This window comes from Epinephelus moara, chromosome 9, assembly GCF_006386435.1.
Source record: "Epinephelus moara isolate mb chromosome 9, YSFRI_EMoa_1.0, whole genome shotgun sequence".
NCBI classification, from domain to species: Eukaryota; Metazoa; Chordata; class Actinopteri; order Perciformes; family Serranidae; genus Epinephelus; species Epinephelus moara.
Window position 1 is genome coordinate 9,222,532 of NC_065514.1, and position 23,503 is coordinate 9,246,034.

The following is a 23,503-nucleotide window of genomic DNA, read 5'->3' on the forward strand; positions in this document are numbered from 1 at the left end:
CAATAAGAGTATTTTGGGGTACTTTTATAGTACTTTTCTATGAAAAATGACTCAAACCGATTAGTCGACTACTAAAATAGTCACCGATTATTTTAATAGTCGAATAGTCATCGATTAGTTGACTAATCGTTCAGCCCTACTCAAGGATCAGTCAATGAATCCCATTAAGTATGGCAACCACACTGGGCTATTATAATAATGTCTATACTTCAAGAAATCTAATTTAATGCCTATGTGTGCCCTACTTTTTTTCTTTCTTCACTTGTTCTGTTGCTGTTAATTCACTTGCAATACCCGATTATTATCATCACTGTATCTTGACACTTTATATTTTGTGTATTCATGTGTATCCAGTGTATTTAGAGGTGTTCATTTGTTTGTCTGTGCAGGCCTAGTGTCGTTCACCAGACCTTTCTCAAGAAAAGAAAGGTCTGGCTGGGCCGACTCTCACTATAAGATTGGAGAAAAAAACGCCCCGGCTGCTTTTATTTCTTTCAACCAATCACAATCGTTCTGGGCGGTGCCACAGCAACGGTGCGCTTGCAAAAATATTGCCAGGGGGAAACAGGTTTTGGTGTAACACACCCACAAAAATATCGCCTACAGGACGCGAACCATGGCAGAAAAATGGCTACATCCCCGCAAGATCAAACACCGCAAAAGTTAGTAAAGGACGTGTTGAAAACTGCAACCGGAGGTTGTAGGGCGGGACTTCAGCGGGTGGCTCGTTCCGCCCAATGAGAGGCTGATCTATGCAGCAAACTTCTGCCCACTCAGACTAGTGCAGCCCAGTCTTGGGGAGGGGCGGGGTGGGTTTGGATGTTGTGGCTTCAGAGTGTATTTGCTCCATGTTTCTTGCTTTTTGGATGTTCCTAAAACAAAAACAATAAAAATGACTGAATAATAATAACAAATTGACACCTCTACTGGTTAGGTTTGGGAAAATAATCATGGTTTGGCGTTGTCACATCACAGACCTAACGTTAAATTTAAGGACGCTAGGTTTTGGAAAAGAAACATAAAGTTACTTACTAGTACTTAATATATTGGGACGGCGTACCTTAAAATAACTCACTTGGTTACACCTCAAACTTGAATATCGGTCTCTCGAGGAAAGTTGTGTGTTTGTTTGACCCATCCACCATCCCAACCTCCCTCCATCTAATGACCTTCGCTCTTTATACTACTTCCTTCTTTATTCCTGTCAGCGCATTCGTCACATGATTGCAGCCTTCATGATTAAATGAGTTACATAGGAATTCTGGTGCATTACTTTTCGTAAGTACACATACGAACAGTGCAGAACAGCCTTAGTGTTGATAAATTAACCAAAGTATCTGGTGAGGTTATCAGAGAGTCCCGTCAAAGTCCCCTTTGTCTGTGCAGACGTCCATGCAAATCTATCCAGTAGTTGTTGAGATATTAAGCATGGATTGAAGTGGTGGACTGACTGACACACCAACATTGCCATCTTTTTAACCATGCACAAGCCTTGTAGTGATGTTGAAACAATATCTAATGAAACTGTACTATAATAGATGATAAACTGTAAATATAATATACTACCTAGCCCTATTGGCTGGCATTTTAAAGCACCCCCACAAGTTGAAAAACTAGCTCCCTCTCTTCCTTTCCATTATCCATGAGAGCAGATTCTTTGTTCCAAGCCGCGGCTGTTTCCGGTTCAGCAGAGAGAGGAAAGAGCAGTACCTTGAAGACATATCACTTCTCTTTCTTTCCACCACTCTCTTTCACCCTCTCCCATACAAAGGCTTTTCTCTCTCAGGAAGGGGTCTCCTTTTTAGTTAGCTTCAGGTTCACCGCTCCTCTTCTCTCACGAATGACCTAATATGTGTCCATGTGGTGAGCATGTTACTGACGGCATGTTACAGTAGTCCAGGCAATGCTTTCTTTCTCATGCTGTGTGCTTCTCATCTCAGGCTTTGCCCTACATGCAGTCACAGTGTGTGCTTGTGTTTTCTTACGAGTAGCCAGTGTAAAGGTGAAGGTGGACTTGATTTAATTATGTAGTCACGCTCTACAATCGTGGCGACTCTCTCCCTCTAGAGTCTATGCTCTGAGCTGAATTATCTTCTTTTGTATTGGAGATTAACCTCACTAAAAACCGTACTTAGCCTATTTAACTTCCATATTTTAACATGAGCCACGAACCCCTTCGCTACTGAAGCAGTTCAGCCTTGTCTGCTGAGGGTTGTACAAGATTTAAAACTGTGGTCAATCCATGCCTGCTTACAGGCTTTTAGGGGTAATAGGATAAGATTAACACATTTGCATACTATTGCAATGCATTATTCATGCACCGTCCTCTTCTCTAATTTGCAGGGGTAGGGCCTTTCTCCTCACTGACTTTAACATCTGGGTGACCTGGAAGCAGGATGAAGGAGCTCCAGCTCTCAATCCCCTCTGGGTGTCACCCGGCACATGCTACCTAAACATTTACTAGCCTGGTGCAGATGGCCATATATGGGCCTGCTCCTCCAAAACATGAATGTTGTTTCATTATAAGCAATTAAACTCCGAGTGATGTTCAACACAAATTATTTTAGATTGTTTACAGCCTTTCTTTTTCAAACCCTTGCAAGTTCGGAGCCTCGGAGAGCCAGTGGAACCATTTGCTGGCTTTAAAATATTCATTAAAGTAGATATTGATTTCAATTAAGGGGATTCAGAGATCACAGAGGAGGAAGTCTCTGCTCTTAAAAAATATCTGGATTGATTTATTTTGCTTGCTTTAAATAGAACAGATACAACTTGGCAGACTGACAGGGATGAGCGCGTCATCCATTGACTTTGCTATCGGTTACCACCTGATGGTGATGTCAAAAGCTCAAGATTATAAGTGGACTTTTGTACCATATGCACATCATGTGGACTCAATACCCTGACAAAGCAACCGGTAATGTCTTATTGTTATTTGTTTTATCCGTCAACCCTTTAATACCCACCTATTAAAACAATAGAGTACCGCTTGCAAATCTCTGCCAGTAGAAGACATAAAATGAACCCCCGAGTTTCCCCTGTGTGTCTAAAGTGTAAAATCTCAGTAGGAACTTATACACATTGTGTCTAGCTCTGTCCTAAAGTTCAAGCATATTCATGGATAGACATTCTGCAGGATATGGAAAGAATCTTTGGTGTTGCTTTGTGTATGAATCTTGTCTCTTTACTCCTGGGTCACACGTGTCAAAATGCTACTGTTGGTACTTGCTGTAGCAGATTGTACAATATTCTTGGATATGCTGCGAGGAAGAATATGTTCTTGTCATGAATAAGTGACAAACTGGCACAAGATAATCATGGAGTGTTTTCTTCTGGAATACCTGACCTGTTTGCTTCCCTTTAGAAAGGGACAGCTCATGGAAATATGGACTCCATACCTCTGTTTCTCAAACTATACTGTGGCTTCAACACCAGCAAGCTTGACTAACTATAGACACTGCACCTTTGGATTGTGCTGTTGCTTTTTATTTATCTAAATGTTTTGCCATTTTTATTCTTGATGGTTGTGCAGACCAATGTTTAACCAAAGAAAAGTCAAAATATATACTGGAAAAAACAAAAAAAAAGAAGAATATTTCTGACCATTAGACCCTTAAGTTGATTTTGGACATGAGGATTTCAAGGACTTCTTAAAGTATTGAGCACCAGGCATGCAGTGGAGGTAGGGATGCTTGTTTGGCCCTGCAGGGTATCTGCAGGCATGGGCAGATTAGGAGACAATGGGTCCCTGGGCACAGATATGCAAAGGACCCTGCCACCTCTTCTACATAAGAGCAAGACACACAGACTTTGTGGTGGATTTACATCTCTTTGTAGTAATTATGCATCTTTTTTCCTGGTTTTGTGTGTCTTTGTGGTAATTTTCTGCCTTACTGAGATAATTTTGTGGCTCATCGAGGTAATTTTGTGTATTTTTAGTTGTTTTGTCTCCTTGTGGTTGTTTTGTGTCATTTTGTAGTTATTTGGGTCTTTTTTTAGGTAATTTTGTGCATTATTTGGGTAATTTTGTGTCATTTTAAGGTAATTTTGTATTAATTTTGGTCATTTATCTCTTGCTTTGTAGTCATTTTGTCTCTTTGTGCTTGTTTTGTGTCTCTCTGTGGTTGTTTTGCCTGTCTTTTTTTTTTTTTTTTGTGCGTCTCTTTGCAGTTCCTTTGCATCTCGTATAGGTCTTTCTGTGTCTCTGAGGTCATTTTGAGGCTGTTCCTTGTCACTAAGTGTTGATTTGAGTGACATTTTTAAGTGAAGGCAAGAGGGCCCCCTGACACTGTGCCCGGTAGGCTGATTCAGTAATCCGTCTGCAGATATGTCTTTCAGGCCCCAGATACCTCCACCACCAAGTCAGCCTGTGTGTAGCCTGGGAGGCCAAACTTAGGGCTTAAAAGCAAACACTTGCAGCTGAAATTTCAGCTTATTGCTTTGAGTACAAGGTAATAGCTGAAGGCAACTCAGATCAACATTTTTAAGGTGTCTGAATACTGCCATGCATTGTCCTTTCTTCTATCTTTATGATAGAGCATACATTTTGAAAATGGCATTTTTTAATGCGTTTTAATGTATCTTTTCACAGTGTTAGATGTGTGAAAATAGAGTGCTACCATCCTGCTGGCACAAGAGTTTTTTTCAAGAGTGGAGTTCCATTTCTTTTGCTGATTTTAGCTGTTTAACAAATGTAAGCTTTTCAGGCTGACGGAGATATTACCAGGCGAGTGTAATGGACATTTGCTGCACTGTAGAGCCTGGCGTTTGGGTGAGGTTTATTTGGAAAGGTTGAGTGCTGATCACTGCCAGGCATAAATCTCTCCTTACCAGAAAGCAATCAACACCCTGGCTACACGATCATTAACCAAACCTCGAAGTTTACGAGATCCATCATCACCTCTACCTGGTATGCGTGTATGTGTACATTTGTGCAGGCATGCATTTGTGTGTGTAGCACGCTCAGCCAGCCTTTTCTTGTGGTCACGTGAGCTCACTGTTAGTGTTTTCTCACCTGCTGAGAGTTCCCTTCCTGTTGTTCTGAAGGTGCGGAGTGATTCACTGCCCTAGACACAATACGATGGCATGTTGTGTGAGTGTGTGTGTGAATGAGTATTTGGCTGCCTCACAGTTCCCAGACACAGGCATCAGTCTCTTTCATTGACTTCAATTCTCTGACTGGCTGTCTGGGTATCTGATCATCTGTCTGACTCACCTCGATGTGCTGGTTATAAATCCTCTCCTCTCCTCTCCTGTCCTGTCCTCTCCTCTCCTCTCCTCTCCTCTCCTGTCCATAACAAAGCTAAGAGCTCAATGATTTCTCTTATTGATTTGACACACAAATTATGTTATATTATGAAACTTTTGATTTTCATTTCCCCCTTATTGCCGAAAAAAGTGATTTCAAAATGCAGTCAGTGATTTGGGGAGTAAAGGAAAGGTGTATAGAGCAAGTTTTTCTCAAGTTAAGCAAGTTTACTTTCTCCAGAGTCTTAAACAGCAGAGTACTCTTCATTGATTTTCTCCGGTGGAGCTGAAGATGCCTCCCGTGTTTGGGTTATGAGTCTGAAACGATGCAGGAAGTGGACCTATTCTATGTCATAAAATAAATCAGAAATGGTCATGAAGAGGGAAGTCAGATGTCTTTACTCTTGTATGCTGCTTGACATTCTCAAAAACAGGCAACAGACATGCATTGTTCATCTCGATAATTATTTCTCTTCCCCACAAAGCACCTGTAAGGGGGGGCGTTACGTTTCCCCTGGGACTGAGAATGGCTCTGAAATTGACAAAAGTGACGCTCTTTTTCTCGTGATGATTTAATAAATTTTATTAAATTAGAACTAACAGCTTATTTCCCAAGATAATGGAATGCATTATCTCTGCCGGGGGAAATAAAATGAGCCTGAGCCAAGTACATGATGTGTATCTGGAAGTGTGTCTGCAAGCCACGCCTGAGTACTTGTGATGTTTGGACTTGGAGAATTGTTCAGTTTGACCGGCTATCTGCATTTCTTTGCGTGTCTCAGGATTCAACTAGTGGTAGAAGAGTTAAAGGTAGCAGGAATACATCAGGGATCAGTGATACCGCTTATTTGGTTTGACCTGCATAAACTGTGTGCCCATGTGCGTTTTATTATATTTGGTGTGTTGCATGTTCTTATACATTTTAAGATGAAATAGTGGTTTTGGCACCAAACAAACGGACAGAATATGCAGTCTTTTTTTATCATTTAGTTTTTAATTTGCATCATATGTGCAGATCGATCACAGGTATTGATCCAGGAAACATGTTTTGCTCAGATCAGTTCTCGCAGTTGACTTTTCTCAACTTTACCTGCAGCTTTCTCCTCTTTTGCTGTACCTCCCCCCCGGGGTGTGTTCTCTCTTGGCTTTCCCCTCCTCAACCTCCTCTTCCCCGACACCAAAGAGCTTCTTTTTTTGGCAAAACATCCCACCTTTCCCTCTTCCTCCCCCGATCATCCATATCCCCACACTTTCCCCGCACCCCATTTCTTCAATTTGCTGTTGTTCAGGATTTTTTTACGAGGAAGCTCTAATTTGTTTCCCCTCAGATATGAGCATGTTGGAGTGTGTGCAGATAAGGGCCACCCTCTCAGAGGAATAATGCATTATTCTCTGTGTGATGTGGCGTAGTGATATGGTTGAAGGGGCTTGTCAGGGATGTGACGGGTCTTTGTTACCTGACTCTTCCCTCTTTGCCGCTCCTCTCCCTTCTGCTTCCTTCCTCGCCTGCGCCCGCTCCTCTTCCCCGCCTCCCTGACAACAAGTCTGCCTCTTTTAAGAGTTGTTTGCTCTTGACTGAGAAGTCAAAATCAGAGCTGTCGTGTCACTCCAGTGGAGCACGCAAGCCACCTTGTAAAAAAATCTACTGCCTTACTACAGCTGAGACCACCTACAGGCAGTCTCTCTCTATCTTTTTCTCTTTAACTCCCTCACATCTCCCTCCCTTTTTCCTCATTCACTTTATATCTCTTCCTGACCTTCTCTTTTCATCTCTTCCTACCCTGAGGAGATCTTTTATAATTTGTAAAAAGCCAGATGCAGTACACATATTTACAGTCAGGGTTGGATCTAATGAATACTGCACTTGCTTCTGGCATCAAAAGCCTTGAGAAGTACAATTTTAGCAGCCAGTCAAAGTATTAAGTGAGCCATGAGTAGTGAGGCTGACACAATGGTAGCTTTAAATGGCAAACACTTGAAGCAAGTGGTAAACACTTGCGTGTGTTCATGCTCAGAGATGTACACATCGGCGTTTATGCTGCATGTGTCCACACAAGCTTTTTTTCTAGACTGCGTGGGAAGATGTATTTCTACAAAACACCTGGTCTGTATCTCCACTTCTGTTCGGCAATCTTTTACTGCAAAACACAGGTGGAGAGAAGATTGTCTTGTAGACTTAAAAGAGTCTAAGGCGACAGGTGTCTATAAAAAGAACCACTAATGTAATTCCAAAAAGGGAACAGACGCCTGCATGCGGTCTTCACTTGCAATCAAGTTTTATTGCCATGTTTTAGTCATAAAACCATATGCAGAGGTTAGTTTCTTTTCATAGCTTGAAACGGCAATCGCAGGGTTCTGGAGTGATGAAATCGATTAAAACAGTATTACGGTAATGATCCAATCTGCAACCCTGAAAATGAAAAGTTTAATCTGTTGCAGTTACTGGAAAAACACATTGGAATGAGATGCTCTTAATGATTTTAATGTAGGGTTGCAACTAATGACTATTTTCATAATCTGTTAAGAAACTGATTACTTTTTTGATATATCATTTAGTCTTCAAAGGAACAGTGTGTAAGATTTAGTGGGATTTAGTGGCATCTAGTGGTGAGAATTGCACATTGCAACAAGCTGAAACTTAGATTCTAGGTTAGAATTCCTTCAGTGTTCAGTTTGTAGGAGGTTTTTACATGGAGTCAAATTATCCGTAGAGGTCTTGTCCTATAACAAAACAAATGGATGTGATTACCTGATAAAACACACAGCATAAAACAGTTTCACATTAAAAAAATCTGCTAAATCGGACACAAAAACGGAAATGGTCCTGTCTAGAGCCAGTGTTTGGTTTGTCCATTCTGGGCTACTATAGAAACATGGCGATGCAACATGGCAATCAACATGGACGAGGATCCGGTCCCTTTGTCGATATAATAGGCTCATTCTGAGAACCTAACGAAAACCCAATGATTATACACTAAAGAAAACATACTTATTAAATTATATTCAATTTCTGGCAATATATCCCTCTAAAGGTAGTGTCTGCATGGTGTCTGTGTCACTCTGAAGTTACACCTCCAAACCACTAGTGGGCGCTGGGGTTTCTGTGAAGTGCTGTAAAGTTGAGTTGATTCAAAACACACATTAAACACACATTAAATTGAGTTGATTCAAAACACACATTAAACACACATTAAACACGGCTTAATAGAGACAATATCAAACACAAGTACACAAATCGGCTTCACTATAACCTGCAGGATTTACAGACAAATATTTGTCTTTTGCTGGACACATTTTTCCCACAAATACAACATGCTAACGTTATTAGCACGAGCCCATGGCATTTAACATTTTATAAATTAGCTTAGCAGCTAGCGGACTTTTCCTATACTCATATGAAGCCAGGGACAACAGCAACATTTAACAAAGGTAACGTTAAAAAATTCGGCTACATTAGAGCTCACAAGGTTCATCAACAAAAGTTGTCCTAACAAATACAACATGCTAATGTTATTAGCATAAGTCTGTGGCATTTAAATTGTATAAATTAGCCTAGCGACTAGCAGAGATTTCCTCTACCCATATCCAGGATAAATTACACACCACATAAAGTGCTGTTATGTGGGGGCTTTATTGTCTTCACAATTTATTGTTTCTTATCTGTGAAATTAAAATTAATAAATGCTTTGTTTCCACCGAGGGAAATTGTTTCGGCTTACAAAAATAGACGGTCTGCGTCACAGCCATGTGTAGTTACATTTCTGGGGAGGAGCATGTCAAGGTATGGTACAGGGTGTGGCGCTTTGAGGCAGAAGTATAAATCCTGCTTTAATCCTATACACTGGGCCTGTAAAATACCAGAAAATAGAAACTGCTCAACACAAAGTTCCTGGAGAGCCAGGTGATGTCTGAAATGAAGGGCCGGAAATTTACCAGCTAAAATCTGGCTTTTTTACTTGATAAATTACTTGAAACAAATCTATTAAGAAAACCACTGCATATAATTTTCAGACAGTGGACTAATGATTTCATCACGTAGTTGAAAGAACATGTATTTACACATGAATGTGTGTGATCCTTTTGACCTTTACATTTTTTCAACATTGTGGTCAATTCAGTGCAGTTTCTGTGTCTGAGATTGCTTCGTGTGCAAGATGCACTCGCAACAGTGTGAAAAATGGAGGGAGATCTGTGCCTAGCCTTGAGTGTGTTGCAGACCACAGTGAGGTAATTCCAGATGGATTGTGCTAAGGGCAGCCTCAGCCTAAGGAGATGACCGCAGCCTGTTTATTCCCAGGTGCACTCACACTCTCCACTCCACAAGAAATGGTGTATTTTTTTCATCAAGATCATAGCAATTCCCCCCCTCCACCCCTATCCCGACTCTGTTATCGCCAAACATACATTAGAATGTCAGACACATCTCCTCCCTCCTGATCCATATCTGCACAGCCTCCCTCTCTCAGCCCCCCCTCCTCCCGTCTACAAACCACTCCAGCAAATGTTACCTTTTCATATCTGGGCTGGGAAAATAAGCTTTTTTTATTATTTTTTTTACCCACTGCACGTGAGGATCTGCAGACACGATAACCTTCGCCGCTGAACTGCAAATGTCACTTTGCTCAGCCAACCAATCACATTTCTTGTCATTGGCCAGCGGGGCTCTCTTATGGGGTTCACACCCATGACACTGGGACTGAGCAGATGTGCACACATGAATGAGAATGAGTCAGCAGGGCTCTCAGGTGTGGCCAGGAGAGGCCCGACTGAAATGCCACAAAATACCAGGAAACTATATCAGATGAAACTGCGCTTTTTTATCAGAGAAAAATAACTGGAGAGGTAACAATGGGTTGATTTTTGCAGCGGTTTTCCAAGCGCTGAAGCTAATTAGTACAGCGGGCGATGCAGATTATGTCTCACATGGTCAATTGTAGCAACAGGAAACACTGGCTCATCAAGCTGCACAAAGGTTTAAATGAGAACATTGTGCAATTCAATGCCTGCGGAGTGGGGAATGCACCACAGCATATTAGTGTACCTAAAAAACCCACCGGTGTCATTGCAGGTGCCTCGAAGCCCAACGTGAAGTGTGGCTTGCAATGATCCTGGTTTGTTAACTGGTTTGATGCAGCAGCCATTACAAGTATGATTTACGATGTCAATGCTTTCAGTTGGATAAGCAGTCAAGCATTTTGCTCCACATAAACTCCCTCACTCAGATTTAGTTTTGTGTACATTCTGCTTCCACGGTCATCAGTTCATATTGCTCACACACACGGAGAAATGAATGATGGGCATATCTGAGCAGCGTCTGGATTTACATGCTAGGTAATGTGTTCTTCACACACAGGAATATGGGAGATGGGAGGCAGTTATGCTTATCATTAATATTTCAATACTCCTGTGCAGCTATTGGCCTGGTCCCCAGCCCTCAAGGTTTATCTGTGTGATGGCATATTTTAGTGACTGGGACCGTCAATATTCGTGACCACAGCGTATTTATTATGCGGTTTATTATGAGTATTCTCGGCTGCTGCCAGGTCCCTGTGAACTCCACCATTTCCTTCATATTGGCTTTCAATCTCAAGTTGGCGGGCTGGGTAGTAGCCATTGTAGAGGAAGCAGATACTAATCTGCAATAAGCTAATATCGGCCAATATCATGGCTCGGCCATTTTATCTGTCAGGCTTGAGTTTACAGGTTCTTTTAACTAGACTCGGTTTAAACACAGCAGATTGGATGTTTTTGATTTAACCTCTGCAAATACAAGGGGTCTTCCACACATTATAGTAAATACAGTAAAAGGAATCATGTAGATGTTTCTTTTTTTGGTGATTCCATGACTTTTAATTCGTAAGGCCTTAATACGCCAAGCTGACAGTCATCCGTTGGTTAAGTTATGGTGGTGTGTTCCACACTGTTGGTACTATTTGGCCCTTCCTGGCTTTTGTTTTAGACAAACTGGAATATTGAATCTGTGTCAGAGACAGTGCAGCCCGTAGGCAAATTAAATCATTTTGATTAGTAGGTCAGCTCAGTCTAGAAGAAGAGAAACAGAAGTGAGGAAAGTAAACAAATGGCTAAAGTCAAGAGGACATGAGATCAAAACAAAGTTGTATACTTGGTAAGATTATGTTTTCAGACACTGACCTTTGAAGAAGCTTTGAAGACCTTTTTCAGGGTCCGACATTAACGGTTGCCCGAATGCCCGGGGCAAGTAAAAATAGCCGGCGGGCCAGCAGACCCTGCGCAGACATGCCCGATAGGGCAAGCAGCACCGACTCGGACACACATACCGGACAGCCTCTCAGTCCTTACCTGCTAACGTTAGCTCATGTACAACACAGGTACCACACAGAAACTTTTACAAAGGGTCATAATGTGCTTCTAGTGACTGTCAAATCGCCAGCGAAAGTTGTTTTAAATGCGGACATGGAGAACAACTGCCTGCTCTCATGGGACAAAGATCCTCTGAGAAGAAAGACGGTTCACTCTGCTCTGCTGCCAGGAACAAACTGGCAGGCAAAGATCCTCTCTGAGGAAGATGGTTCACTTTGCTGCAGGGTTCACCAAAACGTTTTTTGTTTTTTTCTTTTAATAAATTGAACACACATTAAAGAACATACAAGATCCTGTAGAGAATTAATACATATAATACAATACAATAAACATTGTCAAATTAAATGAAGGAAGAGGATTTTTTTAAAGGCAAATTAAATATTGGGGATTTATGTAAAAATATACATAGAGACATATAAATAATTATATAATTAAAGATATGTAGGCTATGTTAGGTGAATACTCCTGTCAGTGACCCTGACCACTGGCATTGGCAAAAGAACTGGAGTTGGTCCCCGGACGCTGCACTGCAGCTGCCCACTGCTCCCAGTGTATACAGTAGGATGGGTCAAATGCAGAGGTCAAATGTATGTAATGTGCTGAGAAAGGACAATAAAGAATCTTCTTATAATAATAATTTCTTAATAACTAGGAGATAACAAAAGAATAAAGAGATTTCAAAGACTTAAAAAATAAGGGACATGAATCAAAACAACAAGAAACGAGATATATCCCCAGTCATGCACACCCAGTTTTAATAAACTCAGTACTGTTTTTCAACACATTGTTTTGTGTTCATTCAGTGTAGTTAGCACATATTGTTATTGCGCCATTGGTTTTGGCCTTGGTGCCCCACATTTTGGCCATGATGCCCCAATAAATTTGTATTTATCAAAGGCCAAAGTGGCCTTGCCCTAAAATGACTTAATTCCAAGCCTGTAATCGTGTATTTCCTCTCCTGTTTCTGTCCTCGGAGGGGCCAGTTGCAGTGTGCTGCTTTTTTATGTGCTGCTGCCTCCATTGGCTGAGCGTCTCTGCTGACGTAAGATATAAGTCATGAGCGAAAATATGCACCACACAGCCAGAAAAAGAACCTCTTAGGTAGGGCAAGTAAGAATTTAGATGGGGCAAGTAGATTTGAGAAGTACTTGCCCGGCAGGGCAAGTAGGAAAAAACCTTAACGTTGGACCCTGTTTTTGGTGATTCCATGACTTTTAAATCATAAGACCTTAATACACCAAGCTGACGGTCATCTGTTGGTTGACGCAGGGCCGTCAGTGAGCATCTGTAGCTTTAGTTTCTGTGGTGTGTTCCACACTGTTGGCACTATTTGGCCCTTGTTGGCTTTTGTTTCGAGCGATTCAGCATGTTGAATCGGCATCAGAGACAGTGGACCCCGTCAGCAGTTCAGCACAGTCCATGAGAGGAGAAACGGAAGTGAAGAAAGTAAACAAACTGCTCTAATTTAAGAGGACATGAAATCACAACAAACTTGTATATTTGGTGAGATTTTGTTTTCAGCCATTGACCTCTTAAGCAGAAACAGTTCGTAAATGTTTGTGTCCGTGTCTTTCAACATCGTGTTGTGTTGTTAATGTACAAACTTGCTAACCAGCATCTTGAATCTGTTTTGTTGGTCCTTTGGTTTCCCTTTTAATGACGAACACAGACTACTGCTGCCTGCTGGTATGGAGAGTTATTAACTCTCACGCAGATGCAGAATATATGTGCTAGTTGGCCATTGGCTGTAGTCTTTGCGGTGTGTTCAAGTGTTCAACTTTTTGGCTGAGAGGATGCAACAGTTGGCCTTATTCACCACCAGTTCTTTGATGTCAGTGTAGTGTGTCTCATCTCTTGCTTGGAACAGGTTAAAACAGACACTTAAGAAACGTTAATTACTGCTTGGCAGCCTCTTACTTCTGTATCACCTTATCTGTATCTCTAAACATCTTGAAGTGATCTGCTCGTGTTCCTTTGCCTGAATATCTCACTGACTACAAAACCAAATAACTGAATGCTAGATCTTCAGTGTTTGTCTTAAAGACATTTTCTTGGGGACACGTGGCTGTTGCTTGTCAGACATCTAAGCTGTGACCCTTCAGCGTGAGGTCAGTGTCTCAGTCCAATAGGCCACCTTTGCCTTGGAGGCAGGTCCTTGCCGGTGGGCTTGTCTGAGGACACCTCGTCTTTGCTCTGATGTTAGGAGACAGGCTCCTCCTGTGGCTCTCCTTATCTGGATCTGTGGGGCAGCTCATCAGCCTCAGGAGCAGCAATCAGCCTGCTCGTCTTCTGGGGCTGACTAATCACACATACTCCCGGAGAGGATGAGATGGAGAGCCTGCCAATCAGCAACCAAGAAATTAAATATTTACACACATGCTATTACTTTAACGGGGGATATTAAACACACGTGGACATGTTTCTTAGGGCAAATATTCTGTTCATTTAATCATGCTTTTACAACACTAGTATGAAGTCAACATGTCCGCTGTTCACTGTCATTTATGTTTTTGTTTGTTTTTCTCTCTTCTGTAGTTCCTGTGTTTGAAGAACATCCGGACATTCCTCAAGGTGTGCCATGACAAGTTTGGCCTGCGCAACAGTGAGCTGTTTGACCCTTTTGACCTCTTCGATGTCAGGGACTTCGGCAAGGTAAGTTAAACACTAGACGTGATGGATGCTTCACTTCCCAGCCTCCAGAAACACTCTGCGTTTGAACTGACACTGTGATCAGCCCAAAAACGGTGCTGCCCATAGGCTACATTCTAACTACAGCGTGCGCTTAGAGACATGACGCTGCTTGTGTCCCTGATAATATCATTTACAGCAGGAGTGATGTCCTTCTGTTGTCAGATGAAAAGCTGAGAAGTGATGTATGGTATTTTTAGATGGGCTGATATACTGTGTGCATGTGTGGTGCAGAAGTACAGACACGTGGGTTCATCTACAGTATAGCACATCACGCCCCTGTGCTTTGCTTGGGTTTAAAGATAGTTCAAAGTCAAATCTGTCAGTTACATTAACTTCAATATGGAGCGTGGAGCTCAGATGAGCATTTGGTGTAACACTTCGGGGTCAGCAATCTCATCTCGTGTCACTAAGTGACTAAACACAACTCCGCTTTCTAACAGTCTGCTGCTAGAATGCATCGAGGATGTGTGTGTTGGCTCAGCAGTAAAGGTAGCTGCTTCACTCGCACATCATATTAGCTGAGTTTTTATGGGGTATTCAAGTGGAGAGTTTTGTATTTATTAAATGGGTAATGTCAAGGCCAGTGCCCACAAGGTCTATTTTTACCCCCTTCATTCTGGGAGAGGTTGGGGACACGGAATCTAAGGAGACTGGAGTTGAACTGCTGCTCTTTTGTATTGAAAGGTGTGTCAGTATCCGATCAAGATGCCCTGTGGATGCCCTCTTCTGAAGGTAGTCTGTGCATGTTTCTACCAGTTGGCTGTGACTAGCATGGACCCAGAAAACTCAGGAGGGGTGACATATCTCACGTGGCCTGGGAATGTGTCAGGATTCCTTGTGGGGAACACATCTGGGTGCTCAGCCTGTTGCCTCTGTGATGCAGACATGGATTACAGGATGAATGGATGGATGGATGGAAATGTAGGTCTTGAAGTTTGTGTACATGTCAGATATGTAATTAAGTACAAAAGAAGTAGTACAAAATTGCTGCAGTACACAAGGAAAGAGGGCACAAAGTTACAACATCTTTTCTTTTCATGCGACTGAACATGAAAGGTACTGACTGTGGGTACAAAGCTTTCCATTGGCCGCCTGTCTCAAATGGTAACACGCTTCCTTCATTTTACTGTTTTAAGACTCTCTGTTTCTACGTTAAACTAGTCTGGTATAGTAAAGCTGCAATGATCGATGAATCTCCAACTAATTTGATAATCTTTTAATTAGTTTGAGTATTTTTTAAGTACTAAAAGGTCTCTGATTCCTGCTTCTTAATGTAAATATTTTCTGGTTTCTTTGCTCCTCTATGACAGTAAACTGAATTTCTATAGCTTGTGGACAAAACAAGACATTTGAGGATGCCATCTTGGACTTTGGGGAAAAAAGTGATCGACATTTTTTACCATTTTTTGACATTTTTAAGACCAAACAACTAATCAGTTAATCAACAAAATAATCGTCCAATTAATTGACAATGAACTGTTGCAGCCCCATTGCATCGCCAGACTGTTTTCACACTTAGTTGTAGCGCTGTCTGTGAAACAACAGCAACTTTCAAGCTAGCACCCTACACATTTAAACTTTTTTTTTTGCAGTTATTTGGCAATTTAAACACCAACCTACCAACAATATTTTGCAAGGGCACCATGCTGCATCCTGGACTTAGTGCCGCCCAAGGCAATTGTGATTAATTTAAGGAAATACAGTCAACCCAGAGCATCTTATTCACTTAGTGTCGAGTTATGTTGGGTTCAGCCACACGTTTCTCCAGTGCTGGCAAAGCGTGAGATAGGCTGGGCTTTGCGAAACCACATGAAAGGAGGAAACAAATGGGTGATAGAGGATGGGGGGAAGGGTAGGCTGGTAATCCATAACCAGCCTACCCTGTTGGCCTCAGCTTCTGAAAATGAATTGTTTCTCTCGAATTTTAATCCCTTTGACTGCAGTGTGCATTTGTGTGCGGCTACATAGGAGTAGATTCTTTCCAGGCTAGTAGGTTGTTACAACAAGCATCAGGGTCAGCATGATGTCATTAAATAGATGATGGCAGCTGATGCCACTGTGTCAGGGCTGCTGCTGTGGGAATGTTAATACTGTAGCTTTTTAGCTGATGGAAAGAACATGTAGAATTTGTACTCCAGTGATGGGGATTACTCTGCAGAGGTGAGATCTGAATAAACTGCATTAAATCTCGCTGTGATCGATTGCAAAGCGGATGCATTTGCGGAAAGTCATCCGCTCATTTATCTAATAGATCTAATTCAGCATATCCACTCTGTTCGCATAGAGGGACCCAAGAAGGACGGAGAAAGAAAAGATGAGAGAGAGGAGAAGAAAAAGAAGACAAGGACTCATTTGGCAGTTTGTAGATAAACCACAAGACGATGCCTGAGAGTCAATGAGCTCGCAGTGAACGGTATTAAAATCCAACAGCAGTCAGAATCAATCACATAGGCCCTCCATATGTCAATTTGTAAATTGCTTTTGTATGGTCGCAGCGGTGGCGGCCTTGTCTCACCATTGATTTTCCATTAAGGCCAAACATCACATTATAATATATTGAATTGAGCAGATCCCTACTAATGTGGCATACATTTAAATAGTGAGAATGCCTCATAGACGGGAGATTAAAGGGGGCTATTTTATTCATTCAGTTGGTCTCTCTAGTTGTGCAGCTTGTCATAGCAGGTGCTCTTTCCTCTTTTGTTACCTTGGCACAAAAGTTTCTTTGTGTGCACATCTGATTGCTAACAAAAGGAGTTATAGCTTCCATCATATATATATCATATCATGCACCTATGCTTTTTATATAAATCTTTTATCTCCTTTGTTTTCATCTTATAAAAAGTAAAAGAAAAGGAAACGCTTGGCAAGATAATTAGTTTGAAAGTGAAACAGGTTAGGCACTTGTGTGAGGACGTGCTTTTTTTAGACGTACAACTTCCCACAGTAAAAACCGTCATTGACGATATGTTAAGACTAGCATTTTGTTTCTATGAACAACTGCTAAAACATATCTTGATTCTAATATTTACATGTTTTTTATGAGTTCTGGTTGGATGATCTGCTCAATGACATTAGAGGATTTCCTGCTTACAATGGTTTGAACAATTAAAAATAAAATAATGCAATAGTTATAGGTGATGTATTTGTGAAATCCAATTTGTCTCCATTATGAGGTGCAGTAGAACACCTGTGTTGTTTCTTTAAATGTTTTGCCTCCGGTGAAAAAGACAAAGCAAGAGAATAAAAGGAGAGAGAAACAGAGGAGATGTCTTAGTGAAAGGAAAGGAGGAACTCTGTGCGTCCCTGATGGCACTTCCTTCGGAAAACAAATTGGCTGTTTGCAAAGATAGAGCCCAAACTGTAGATTTTTAATCTCCTCTGGAAGAGTAGAATTAAAAGGTAGGACTTTGGGGAGAGGAGGTAAGATGGAGGGTTTTGATAGCAGCCTCCTCCATAAACATTAATCAGCCCCAATCCACCTTTCATACCTCCACAGTGGCTGTCAGGGGCCCCAGAGTTCATCTCCCCTGGCCTCTGACTGCCATCTCCCCCTCTAATGATGCCTTTCCCAGGTCACATGCAAATAGAGACCGAGGCCAACTGGGGCCTAACGCTGAAAAAAAAGTAATTGCCCCTTCAAAACCTCTTTCCATTGGGGCTAGTATCGAAACAGATGGAGCACATACCCTGCTCGATGCCCTCTGCTGATTTTTATTTTCATTACTTAACTCATTTCAACCAGGGATACCCTACGCCACACACAGCACGAGCTAGGGCTCCCTTGTTGCGCTCTGTGTTCGCAGAGGGAGAAAGTAGCTGCTTGGTTTTAATGTACGTATCGCCACGCTTCTCCTCTTCGCACCCAAGCCCATCCCCCATCATTAGAAATTCATTATGACATCATTAAACCAATGAAATACAGCTTATTACAGTAGACCCCAGAGAAGGCTTTTATTTAAACACCTCCCTCCATCCGAACCCAGCCGCCTCGTTTCCCTTCTCCCAACCTATTTTAATTAGCCACCAAAGGAACATTGCTGTCATTTAAATGAACATGGCAATCAGTTTATTTGGCTGTTGCCATGATTAGCATAATTAGCCTGCACCTGTTAACCATCTATCAACAGTTTGGTAATTTTCCGTCTGTGACTGGAGAGCAGCGAAGGAAGGAAGCTTTCTGACAGATTTGCCGTCTTCATTAAAGGGAATAGCGTCATTTGTTTGAAATGCAGACAGTGTTGCTTGCATCAATTTCTATCTCATCTAAACAGCCTCGGCGTCATGCCTGACTGACTTGTGAAGTGTCACAGCCATCCAAGTCATGCTCATTGACTTGATAGTACAGAGTCAAGGTGAATGGATTTTATTTGTGCGCCGCATTTGAATGGAAATTAGTCCCTCAGTGTGAGCTCATTGTTTCTATGAAACAGCCATCACTTGGCAGGTGGTTCAGGTGACAGCCGGCAGATTTTGCAGCAAACGCATAGTAATGATCTGTATATGTATTTGCATATTTTGCAGGTTTCCACTTTACAGCTAAATCATCCTCCTTAAAACAGAGAAATCTTTGCTTTACGACCATAAGTGTGCAACTGCTTGTTCTTTGGATGAATTCACATATTTAATTGCAAGATATCTCAGATTTTTTTTGGTCTGCATCCCAGCCTAAAATCAGTTTACTTAATATCGAGTACACAAAACACACCTTGAAACAGATGGAGTTGTAATGTGAAGGAAACACACCAATCCCCTGATTTAATTTATACCAACTGCTCCCTTCTCAGCAGCTTTTCTTTCCTCCTCACTTCCCCCATCCATCTCTTCCCCTTCCTCACTGTCCTCCTCTCCCCACTCATTCATCTCACACCCACTCTCGCTCTGAGTATGTTGTGATAAGACTAAGCCAGCGGCAGGCAAACCACCATTGTGTCGGGGCGGCGTGATTGCCATTGGTCGGCGGTGTTTGATTACCCTCGCTGCTGCTCTGAATCCCGCGCACACTGAACTCTGCTCCTTTCATTTCCTTCCTGCGCTCTATGGCTAAAAATAGCTAGTTGCTTAGCATCCACGCCCAGTGCTACTAACATCTGGAACGTGCCTCAGCCACCGTTGGCCCGCCTGCCTGAATGCTATTTACTGAAGTTGGATTTAACCTCAGTCAGAAGCCCTCAGCCTGGCCCTGTGCTCACTGTGAACACATGCAAATATGCAGAGTACAAGGAGCCTTTGCTGTCTTTACTGGCTTTGTAAGCCTTTGCAAAGCTTGCCATGTATTAGTAGCTACTGACAGCTGGAGAAATGTGTGTTCCTCTTTGACAAGACAAATTATACAAGGCTACTGAACAATGTCCGTTCACTGCGGAGGGTTACAAACACATTGGTATTGATTCACGCTGGTTTTTGGAATGAAAAAGAATAGCTGTAGAAAAGGTGGTGATCCATGCCTGTCAGACTGAGGCGGGGGAGAGTGCAGGAAGTGATGGAGGGAGGTTTAAGGGTCAAGCAGCCAGGGTCACTCACTCAGGTTAGTGTGTCCCCTTCCATTAGTGACCAAGTCCTCAGCGGCAGTCCTTTACTGTCAAGGGCCAAGCAGATTTTTAAAGCGATGACTCACAGTTACCTTGTCTGTCTGGAGGAAGTGAGTGGTTCAGTGAGGCTTATCCCAAAATATGATACTTGAGCCCTTGTTTAAATTTAGTTTGAATGTAGTTGAAATGAGGATATTTTTCTTAACAGGTGGATAGAGCACCCTGAGAGTAAGCTCTCACGAAGCTGTTGGTCAATATTGGGCCATCGGTGAGCGTCTGTGGCCCTTATTTTGGTGGTTTGCCCGGCACCTTTGGCACAAGTCGACCCTTGTCTCTTGTTTTGGCTGATTCAGCATGTTAACTTTGCTTCTGAGCCCTTGGAGATTAAAATAACCTTATGATATGAGATAAGATTATGTTTCTTAGCCATTGAGCTTTTGAGCAGAAGCATTTCACAATTGTTTGCGTTGTTGTTCGACAGCACACGGTAGATATCCTTCGTCCTTTCAGCATCGGGTTGTGTTGTTGATGTGCTTACTTGCTAACTCCTGTCCGTCTTCTGGTTTCCCTTTTTGAATGATGAATACAAATTACAACTGCCTCCTAGTAGGCCTATGGACAGTTATTTCCTCTCACACGGGCACAGAATGTATGTGCGAGTTGGCCTTTGGCTGAAGTGTTTAAGTGCGACTTTTTAGCTGAGACACAGGCGACGTGAGGCAATGGAAAAGTCAGCCTTCATTGCCACTTCAGTTCATTGATGTTTGTTTGGTGTGTCTGGGCCTTTACATGCAATGTGTCAAATGTATTTACAATAGAGTATTCCTACACAGTGGTATTGCTGCTTTTACTTACATAAAGGATCTGAATACCTCTTTCACTACTGCACACTGTTTCCCTTGATCCAACATTACACCCAGTGCTCCCCTAAGAGAGAATTTATCTCCATAACCATCTCTGGAAACACATCCGCCTGCCTCAGCAGACACTTTTGTGGCTTCTTCTTCTCTCCCTGTACCCTCTTACTTCACGCCCTGTCCATCAGGACCCCCCAACTGCAAGTTTTTACATAAAGCTTCCAAGACATGATCAATAATTCATTCCAAATGCCACAGTGCTGATGATAATTCTCCTGACATGAATTATAAATGGGAACTTCCTCCCCCTTCCTGTGTTTAGACCCCCTTCCATTTCTCCCTTCCATGCTCCACTCCCACGACCTCATTATTCCTGCAGCTCGTTACCGTGACACCCGCGGAAACAGGTGGTTGCTGAGCAATAGGTTGTCCGGGATACGGCCGCTGTTAGAGCTCGGCTCAGGGATGCTGACTGTTGGAAGCTGTCCAGTTTTGCCGCTAGTTGTCTGCACTTACAGTACAGTCAAGATGAAATGTGATTGATTGTTGATGACATCTACTCCTAATCAGCCCAAACAGTCCACAGCGTTGTCTGGTTTGTGTGACGGGTGACAAAAAGCTTGAGGTCCAGACTGACCCGAAATGTGTCATTTGAATAAAATCTTAGTGCCATCTGTGTTCCCTCCAGCTGTTCCTTGCCCACCTGCTCTGTAGTGTGACTTTTCGGTCACACATGGAGGTCCCACTCTATGGAAGCACATTACAGTCCAAAAAGGAGAAAATAAATGGTGTGTTCTCATTATTATGAATTCTGTAACCCACATATTTGACTTGTACGTATTCTTTATACGTTATACTGTGAACTTTTGCACTTTCTTTGGACAGTATTTTGCACGGTCTTGTACAAAACTCTTCAGCTTTCCATTTTTAATTCATATATTGTCATCATGTCATCATATTGTCAGTTTTTTATTGTCTTTTTTATGCTTCTTGACTGTTTGCAGTACTGGATTTGATCTTTTTATTTTCTCTGTACTATTTTTATTGTTGTGCACCAAACAACAAGGCAAATCCCTTGTATGTGAATACCTTCTTGGCAATAATCCTGTTTCTAATTCTGATTCTTAGCATCTCGAAATTGACCCTTCACAAGTCACATCCCTTGTGACACATCCTTTGTGCTGTGCTCCAATAACTGTTGAACATACTTGGAGCCTAGCAGAACCCCAGTCAGTTTTCCCCTTTCCTGTTGTACTTAGATTTGCTATGTGCTAGGCTCATCTATCTTAAGTTAGCTAATGTTGGCCTAATGCTAGCTAAACAGCTTGCTAAAGTATAGCTGCATCAAGAGGAGTTAGTCTGTCAGATTATCGACATCAGTTAGGTTTGGTTCCTCATTTCTATGATAACTTTAAAGAGATTTGGAAAGGGATAGTGTTGGTTGCAGACATATTTTGAAGAAGACATGAGTTATTGTTAACCAGAAAAGATCACCAGACTGCAGAGTGACACAGTCAGACCACCTCACAAGTATAAATGCTCACAACAGCGTAGGCCATGTGTGTAGGCCATGGTATAGGCTCTGCATAGAGCTGACACACAAGTATAAATCCTGCTTTAGCTTAGCAACAGTAACTAAAGAGGGGACGGAACTTAGGAAGAATCAATTGTGAGAAACCTCAGTCAGATTGCAACATCTTCATCACATAGTCTTGCGATCTGTACCCCCGATTACGAACTAAGTGTTAATAATGCCAACCATTTTTCCTAATTACAAGGAAGGGGTTTTATAATCACAAGATCATGGTATAGCTTTCTTGTTTTGTGTGATTCTAAGTCATACTAACCTAATACAGAATTCATATTGACAAGAAAATGTCTTTCTCCCCCCAGTAATATGAACGTGTTTCCTTACCATTCGTAGCTGTACTAAAACTACTCTACTTTTGAAACAGAAGAAGCAGTACCTTCCAGTCAGTGGAGACGTTTTACTCTCAATAAGCACTCTGTCTTTATTCCTTTTTTTTCTCCGCTCCACTTTATTTCGGTACCGTTTTCCCTCTGACAGCAGCACACAACAGTGTCATTTGAATCCACCAGAAGAGAGAGAAGAAAAGCGAGAAGTGATGAGCTGTATAAAAATCATTTATTGAACTGTTAAAGCCCGGTGCAGTCTGAATCCTATTGTGGAAATAATTGGCCTCTTTTGTTTTTGGTGACAGTGAGTGTTACTATGTGCTGCTAGACAAACTGATAGACACAGACAATGCGATTTGGCCCAAGCTCGGCGCTCAGCCTGGCTCTTTTGAAGTTTCTCAGCTCACTGGCATGCAGCGCAGAGTACCCAAAAGGCTGCTGAGGTGCGATCGCAACTCTCTCTCACCTTTTGGATTGCGAGTCAGTGGTCACTGGAGGGGGTGCCCCTGTTGTTGGGTTTGTGTCTTTGGAGCGCTGCAGGACTAAAGTGGGGGGATAAAGAGGAAGAGCCCCCACAGAACAGGAGTCTCTGAATTCCTTGCAGCCGGTGTGAGCTCTCATTATTTCTCCTCCCCTGATTCCTCCCTCCGAGGCCCCACAGGCACGTCGATGATGGACAGGTACATTCTCTGAGGAATCACTGGCATGAAAAAAGAAGAAAATCACCAAAAAGGGAGAACGTCCTCAATCATTTTTTCGTTGCACAGGGATTACTCTCATACGGAGCTGAGAGGCAAACCCACGTGGCTCATAAATCATACTTATTGTGCACAAATTTAAATGTGCATTTCAGTATACCTCTTAGATTATATAATAACACCCCATTTGCCCTGAAATTGAAAATAATTTCCCCAGTCT

General features: G+C 42.1%; 1 protein-coding gene across 1 annotated transcript in view; it reads left to right on the top strand.

Annotated features, from left to right (window-relative positions):
• LOC126395590 (guanine nucleotide exchange factor VAV2-like) overlaps nt 1–23,503 on the top strand; it is a 256,273-nt gene that overhangs the window by 63,561 nt on the left and 169,209 nt on the right. Inside the window, exon 2 of the mRNA XM_050053176.1 lies at nt 14,125–14,241. Coding sequence (XP_049909133.1) covers nt 14,125–14,241 — 117 coding nt within the window. The remainder of the gene's footprint in view (nt 1–14,124; nt 14,242–23,503) is intronic.